The sequence below is a fragment of the Catharus ustulatus genome, chromosome 14 (genome assembly GCF_009819885.2).
Source record: "Catharus ustulatus isolate bCatUst1 chromosome 14, bCatUst1.pri.v2, whole genome shotgun sequence".
Classification (NCBI taxonomy): domain Eukaryota; kingdom Metazoa; phylum Chordata; class Aves; order Passeriformes; family Turdidae; genus Catharus; species Catharus ustulatus.
The window spans coordinates 6,118,281-6,126,183 of NC_046234.1; the positions used below are offsets into that span (position 1 = coordinate 6,118,281).

The following is a 7,903-nucleotide window of genomic DNA, read 5'->3' on the forward strand; positions in this document are numbered from 1 at the left end:
TGTTTGTAGTCCAGAACAAAACATATTAAACAGATTTACAACAGATCCCAGTCTGCCAAGACAAACAGCTTCCCCTTGCTTCAGCATCTCTCCATTCACTGCAGCTGCACTGCAAGGAATTTTTAAAGACCCAAAATGTGCATTTACTGTGTTCATAGGATTCATGAGTTAGGGTAGCACAAGAATCCCTACAGGAACACACAGATTACCCTCACTAACAATCATTCAGAGATCTTGTTTTCTTCTTAAATCCAAATTTCACTCTAAGATGGGTGGGGATCATTATGAGAAAGATGTGTAAAATGGCCTGATTAAAAGCTTGAGACACAGACCAAATAGTGCAAAGGGAAGAGTCCAACAAACTCCCTGGGGTTTTGCCCCCAAATTTCCAAAGGCTGTTTAAAAATATACATTCACTGGGGTGATATTCCTGAGTATCTCCAAGGGAATTTGTACACCTTCATTTTATGTAACACAAATTTGTCACTGATTGTCCCAAAAATTTACATACTTCTCAACAATTCGGGAATTCAGCAATCATTCAGTCAAGCATTCATCAGCCTCAGCTGGTATAAATTGTGGCAGTATTTAAAATTCATCTGTCATTATTACACCCTGCTACAAAGCAAACAAGAAATCCAAGTGCACCCACCCAGCAAGCAGCAGTTTGGTCCTACAAAAGGGAGAGATAATTTACTGCAAAACGAACAAAGGGGAAAAAAGCTGAGCAGAGAAGCTGGATGGCATGGACAGGGAGAGAGCCTTTCCTTTCAGCACTGCTCATTAGCATTATATAGCAAACAAAGATGCAAGGTTTCAACATATCTGTCTCTTCTGGGTCTCATAAATTCAACCAGCAACATAATTCCTGCTTAAACAGAGCTCTCACTTGTTTCTTCTTAAATAAAGGATGTGTACCAAGGGTCTGGAGGTGCTGTCAGGTGGTTTGTTGGTAAAGCAGCAATTGTAGCAATTCTAGGAGAAAAATACAGTCTTCCTTCTGCTTTATCACTGCACTTTCATTCCTGTGTGCCTAGCAGGGAATGGTGGCACAGACTGAAATATTGGGGACAGCACTTGATATTCCAACAAAGGAAATACGAAATAAAATCAGCAGTCAAAGCCACTTTTTATGTCTTGGTTTACAGAGAGTTCATCCCTGCACAGAAGCAAGGAGGAATTGGGGTTTCTTTTAAGGGACTATGTTTTATTTATCTAAAGAGTGCAGCATTGTAATAATACACTGTGCTTGTGAACTCCAGAGACTGGAGAGCCTTTAGAGAGATGGATTTATAATACATCCCAGGAGGATGAAAGAGCTGTGCAGCTCTGGCTTTCATTACCCTTTGGCCCCTCTGCTCAGGCTGTGGCCATGGGGAACCAGAGAGGGAAAGCTATTCTAGGAGACAGTTTGGAGATTAAATGTCTCTATTTTGTCACACAGAAAGCTGCAGAGAGAGAATTAACTCATCTTTCCCAAACCCCTGTGTGGGACCTACTTTTCAGAGGGGAAGCTTCCAGTGCCCCAAACAGGCCATGAAAGACAGTTTGGGAGCTGCCACAAGCCCAGAGGTCAGTGTGGGGCTGTGGGTCAGGTTCACCCCACAAAGGTGCCTCCAGCCCTTGCTGGGACACAGGGACACAGGCACATGAAATCCAGCTGCTCACAGCTGCACAAGCTCTGTGCTCAGAGCTGCAAACTGCAGCTCCTCCATCTCATGTGCTGGTCACCTCCTCTGCCGGTGGCACCTTGGGGACAGCTGCAATGCATCCCAAACTGACATTTGTCACAGAACACCCCCTCTGTCAGCCTGGGAGGGTGAAGAAATGCAGGTCCAAAGGTGTGGCAATCAGAGAGATCCACTGCTTTGGGTTCTCACCCAACCCTGGCTCCCTCTGCGTCATTTCTGTGGCATCTCGTCTGCAAATCTGTCCTTTGTAAATTGGCAAAAATCATTTTTGCCTGCAACACTGCAGAGTTTGGGTTATCTTATTATTGCAGTTTCAAACGACTCAGGGGAGGCAGGACCTGTAAACTCAACACAGCCCTTCCCAAATCACCAAACAGCACCAGAAGCTCCACCAACAAAGAACAGTGCTTGGGGACTATCCTGGGGGTCTCAGCTGAAAGGTGACATTGTCTGTACCCCAGCTGGGAGTTATCCTCCCCAGGAGGCACAAAACAACAAAACAGCAACAAACCAAACCTTTGCACCCCCAGAAAATGAAAGAAACTGCTAAGCTGTATTTGTTTCATAGCCCTCCAGGCTCATCCCACTCCTCAATCAGCAGGCAGCACAGCCTTGCAAGCACGAAAGAGTTAAGCCGAGCCTCGCACAAACTTTGCAGTGAGCTGAGCTCAGAGCCTGCCTCCCTTCCCCGTGAGCTCGGCTCATCCCCTCCTGTTGCCTCGCTGCCGAGGGAGGGTCTGCCTGCCTCATCCATCCGAGCTCAGCCACAGGAGGCTCCTCGCCCCCTTGTCCTGCTGCCTGCCAAGGAGGTGATGCTGCTCTGGTGACATCCCAGCACCGGCAGAAAGAGCCACCCCTGCCAGGAGATCAACAGCACAGGAGGAAAAGTGCACTTGGCCGAAAGGATGCTGTCCTGGCTCCGGGGATAAGGCAGAGAATCCTTTCTGCACAGATCCCAGCACCTGGAGGAGATGTTCCAGGAAAATCAGCAGCGAGCTCGTGCTCTGGAGCAGGGACTGGTGCCTCATCCCAACACTGCTGCCTGCTCTGAAAGGTAACTGATTCTCTTGAATCTCTTGATTCTCTTCTCTCCCCACCACAGCCAGCACTCTCACACATGTTCAGCATGAGAACAAACCCTCTGTGCCAGTAGAAGAGGAGACACCACCACCCCCCTCTGCCTCTCTTCCACCCCTCACACCCCCCTGGATCTGAGGGAGAAAATGCAAACCATCATGGAATTGATAACTAATAATTGATAGTTTTGACGTTTTATTTGCCCTTCTTCAGTGCTGATATTTTTCTATAAGGGTGACCTAGACAGAACACACCTGGTGCTGTGTGTCCAGCCCCAAACCACCCTGCACTTGCCAGCCAGGTGGGTGCACTTGAAGAAGCCACACAAATAATTGTTCTATTTTGTCCCACTTACCTGTGTGTAAGAGCCAGAGTGGGAGGAGAAGCACAGGGGAGCTCAGGAAAGTTGCCTGCACTTTCAGAGATGCTGTGCTGGCAAGTGGTGCTCACACTGAACGTGGGAGTAGAAAGAAGCAGGTGGGCAAGACAAAAACATTTACTGCAGCTGCAGGATCAGTTTGTACTGCCTGTGTGCATTGTTTGGGGGGAAAATCTTTCTTTCTGCTCCCCTGTGACCTCCAAATGTGCAGAATGGAGCAATGCAGCTTCATAAACACTCCCCAGACCTAAAGCTCCCCACACCCTGATAGCTGCAGTGGGAGGCTGGTAATGTCAGTACCCATGAAGTTTTGGCTGATGAATTTTCTGTCTTGGTGACACACTCTAGGAAAAAACCCTTCTCTTGTTGTGTGTGAAGGCTTCTATTTTTATTACAGATTTTTATTAAATGAAATGTGTTGGGTTTGGGTTTGGTTTTTTTAAATCCCATGATAAAAAAACCCCAGGCGTCTGCTCGGAATCAATCTGCACCCACTGAGCACCAGTGATCACTCAGAACTGGGGCATTGTCGAGCCAGAGAATGAAATAAAATCTTGGAAACTGAAATCTTGGAAACCTAAATCTTGGAAACTGAGATCACAGGGAATGTTCCTGTGTCAAGAACTTCAGGGCTCCTCATGGTAACCAGTGAGGTTCTGCCTCCTCTAACCCCAGTCATTCACAGCTATAGCCTGACCTGCTTTACACTCAGAATTATTGTGCACCACCTATTTTCATGTTGTGTTGGTCTCTACAGTCATTCAGCTTCTATTCCTTAAAGGGGAGTGTACAAAATCTAAATCTACTGGTATCCAAAGAGATGTGCTCAATGGGATAATTGATAGATTGAAAAGCAAAAATCCTTGGGGCTGCCTGGAGCCATTGAATTATTTCTGGCTCATTTCTGGAGAAGATGCAGTTAATGTTGCAGCTTTCAATAGCCTCAATAGTTCATTGCTCCTGACAAATCTATAGTTGAGCCTAAAAAAACACCCAAACAGTGCCAGCTCCCCATTGCTAATACTTCTTACTATTAATCTGCTCCCTTTATCAATAAATGCCCAGCTGAGCTTTACTAATTCAACATCTTGGTTCATAGTTAATTATTGAACTTCAGACTAATGTCCTTAGCATTCTGCAGTCTAATTTTACGAAGGATATAAAGTCATTAAGCTCTGTGCTCGTTAAGGAGAGAAACCAGCACTAGGTTTTTATCTCAGTAACAGAGCAGATGGGTGGGCAAAGACATTGCTCTGTACTTTAACTCACACAAGTGTCAGATTCCAGACTGGTTGCACTTCATTACCAGCAGAGAAATCATATTGTAAAAGCAGAATTTAATACAGTTACCCTCACACCCTCCATTTCCCACCTGCTGTGTAACATGAGAATATTCTTCACGGGGGAAGAATTTCCATTTATAGATTGCAAGTGTGAAAATCACAGTTATTGCCCTATAATCGAGAGCAAAAGAGCCTGGCTGCCCTGCCTAAAACCAGCCACAAACCCTCTGCCACAATAACTCCAGAGGGGTTGGGTCAGCCCCTGGAAAAACACTGAGCTTGCCCACAGCCTCCTACACACAGCACAGCTCAGAGTCCCCTGCCCACACAGGGACTGCAGAATTCAAATCCCCAGGTCATTTTTTCAATCAGAAATTTGGGCCAGTTTATTGCTGAGCAGGATCTGCTCCAGTATTCCCTAAAGTGGATGGCTGTTATCTCAAATGCTTTGGTACTGAGGAAGGAGCTGGGAGGCAAAGTCTATCCAAGCCCCCATGTCCCTTCTCCAAAACCTCAGCAAATCAGGTGTTTCCTCATCACATGAGCCAAAGCAGCTTGTAGTGAAAGTCTGAGTCCCTTGAAAGTCAAAATGTTTTGTGGCAATATGTCATTTAGGTGAAATGTCATGTCAGAGCTTTTATTATATTGACCTAATGTTTCATTTATTCTGATCATCATAGTATATTACCAAGCTAATGGTAATTATTGCATTAGTTTGTTCAGTGCTTTCATTTTTGTTTCAGCTAAAACCAAAATTCTGGTCTTATCAGAGCAGAACACAATGCTTTTGAGTACACCATTTACAGTGAAATTTCAGCATTTTCATTTTCTGGTTCCAGCTGGAAGAACTAAAACTGCTAAAACGTTAAGATTCCCTCAATTTCTAGTAAATTCTGCTGCCAGGAGGTGAGGGAAGTGTCACATCCTGCAGCAAAGTGGCTCCAGGGGCACAGGTAGGGCTCTGGACAGCTGCCAGGTGCATCCAGCCTCAGAAAAGGAGGGTGCTGATACACAGTAAATGACACATAGAATGGAAAAAACTGATTGGATTCACATCTCCCCTTCCTCTCTAACTTCTGATTCCACAGCCTGTGGGGTCTTCTTGCACCTTTAAGTAATGTGTTACCAGAGAGGACATTAACAATTAGATTTGCACAGCGCTTTTCTAAAGTTAAATACTCAGTGTTTCTCCTCATCTCAAAGTGTCTCGCAGGAGCATGACAGGGGTTTTCTTATCTATTTGCTCTCAAGATACTACATCCAGGCTAGGCTCTTTTGGTACCTGGTGTCATTTCTCTCTCACTTTTTTCCCTTTAGAAAGGCGACTTTTTGACCGTTGCTAATGAGAAACTCAGAGCTCCATACTCCTTAAGCCCTGAATTAGGAGAGAAGAGTTCCCCCAGACGTTTGGCAAAGCAGAAAGCAACCTTCCCCAGCTCACCCAAGGATAAACCACCTGCTGTGGGAGAGAGAAGCTGGCAGAAAGCTGATTGCTCAGTCTGTCTGGAAAAACAACACTTGCAAAGCTCAAAGCTGTGCAAACCTTCGCAGCTCAGCTTGAGAGAAGGACCAAAGCTTTTCACCACCCAAAGGTGACCTCCCAAAAGGAGACCCAAAGTATTTTTAGGATGAAATAAAAGCCAGAAGGAAGTGTGAAACACAAGTGTGATGCTCGCTGTCATCATGACAGCAATGTGCAAAGTGGTTTGCAAAGCCCTGTCCCTCGCAATTTGCTCGACTGTGTGAGCAGCAGCCTTGACACCGAGAGGATGCAGCATCTCATGCTGAAGCCATCATGCCATCTGTGCTAAGCTTCCTCTTCTGACCTCCTTTGTGAGTCTGGTGAGACAGGAGATCTGAAGGTAAATAGGGAAAATGGACCAGAGCTGACAGAGAGCAATGACTGAGATTTATTTCAAGTTCCGCGGAAACCTGACTGGCCGCGTCCACCTTCCAACTCTGGCTACTGAAGTAGACACAGCAGCAGACAAATATTCCGGCCTCTATGTGTATGTGGGATTGTTCCTAACCCTCCTGGCCCTCCTCCTGATCCTGCTTTTCTCCATGCTCCTGCGCCTGAAGCACGTGGTGTCCCCCATCACCTCCCCAGAGAGCACTGAGAACGCGCAGCAGTTCACAGACGTGGAGATGCACAGCAGGATCCCCACCACCTAGGGAGCCCACAGCAAAGAGAGCTCTGTGCTTGGCAAAGGTGTTTTGGTCAGCAAAAGGTGCTGGAAAGAAGCTCTGGCTGCCTGTTGAGCCCCTCAGCAGCATCTGGAGAGTGTCACTGGCTGTTGGCACCACAGGCAGCACGTGTGCAGCCTCCATAAAATCGACATTACAGAAACCTGCTGCTGTCAGGGAATGCTCACACCCCTCTAAAAACCTAAGAACCGCATTAATGACAGCCAAAAAGCCAGAGGAACATAGCAGAATGTGTCCTGGAGCCTGTGTTTGCTGACCTCTCTCGCTGAATCAACAAAGTTTAAGTAGTGAAAGTGGGAAGAGCCCACGGGGCACACACAGGAATTGTCAGCAGCTTGAAAATTCTCAGGCATTTCCCCTATTCAAGAAGGAAAACATTAAATTGTTCTCTTTTTTCACTTGAACAGCAACTAAACAATGGAGTTTCACAAATACAGAAATATTTCATCACCTGCTGGAACCACATCTTTCTGACATTAGAACCCATGTAGTGAATAGTTGCACACCAGATATCAAAAAGAGACAGAACTTTAAAGAGGAAAGAGAATAAAGCCAAAATTTAAGCAAGGTTTAAAATGAGATAAAAAACTGAAAAGACACTCTACCCCTTCCTTAGTCCTCCTTATATTAACTGAGCTGAATACAAACATTTTATGCCTTTTGGGCCTCCCAGTATCACTCAGTAATTAAAATCCATTTTAAGTTTTGAGAGCCCAATTGACATTGCTCTCCTAACAGACTCAAGTTCATAATAACATGTTCTCTCATATCCATATTGGGTTTTCTTCCTCCAAAGACAGAGGAGTTCTTCCAAAGTTTTTTTCATTTGTTTTCCTCCAAAGAAAGCTGAGGAAATGCCCAGGCCTGGCACTGCAAGAAGGAATGGGAACAGCTTTGGACACAGACTAATAGGGAAGATGCAGATGGAAAAACAAACTCACTGAGCACTGAGAGACAGAGATAGCAGTGATCCTGATGGAATTGCACGGGGGAAAGAAATGTTTATTTGAATTTATGGAACAGCAATCTGTCCCAGTCCTGTGAGTGATGTACAGAGGTAGGCTTTGCTTCTGTGCATGGAAAAGATGGAACCAAATATGGTAAATCATTCCTGGGAGAGCCACTGCCTCTTACAGAAAAACCTGCAGTGAATTGTTTCAGCCACATCTCTAAAGGGCAGGTATTTTACACAGCTTATCCCCTTTATTACAGTTTAACTCTAGTTCAGCAATAAAGTCCCCTGGATGTTTTCCACATGTACATAC

At 45.5% G+C, this 7,903-nt stretch overlaps 1 protein-coding gene across 1 annotated transcript; it reads left to right on the top strand.

The window, feature by feature from the left end:
* Positions 1-2,364: 2,364 nt before the first annotated feature.
* SERTM2 (serine rich and transmembrane domain containing 2) lies at positions 2,365-7,157 on the top strand. Its single transcript, XM_033072721.1, has 2 exons — positions 2,365-2,745; positions 5,748-7,157. Exon 2 carries the CDS (start codon positions 6,330-6,332, stop codon positions 6,603-6,605), a length of 276 nt encoding a protein of 91 aa, XP_032928612.1. The 5' UTR covers positions 2,365-2,745; positions 5,748-6,329; the 3' UTR covers positions 6,606-7,157.
* Positions 7,158-7,903: the final 746 nt, after the last annotated feature.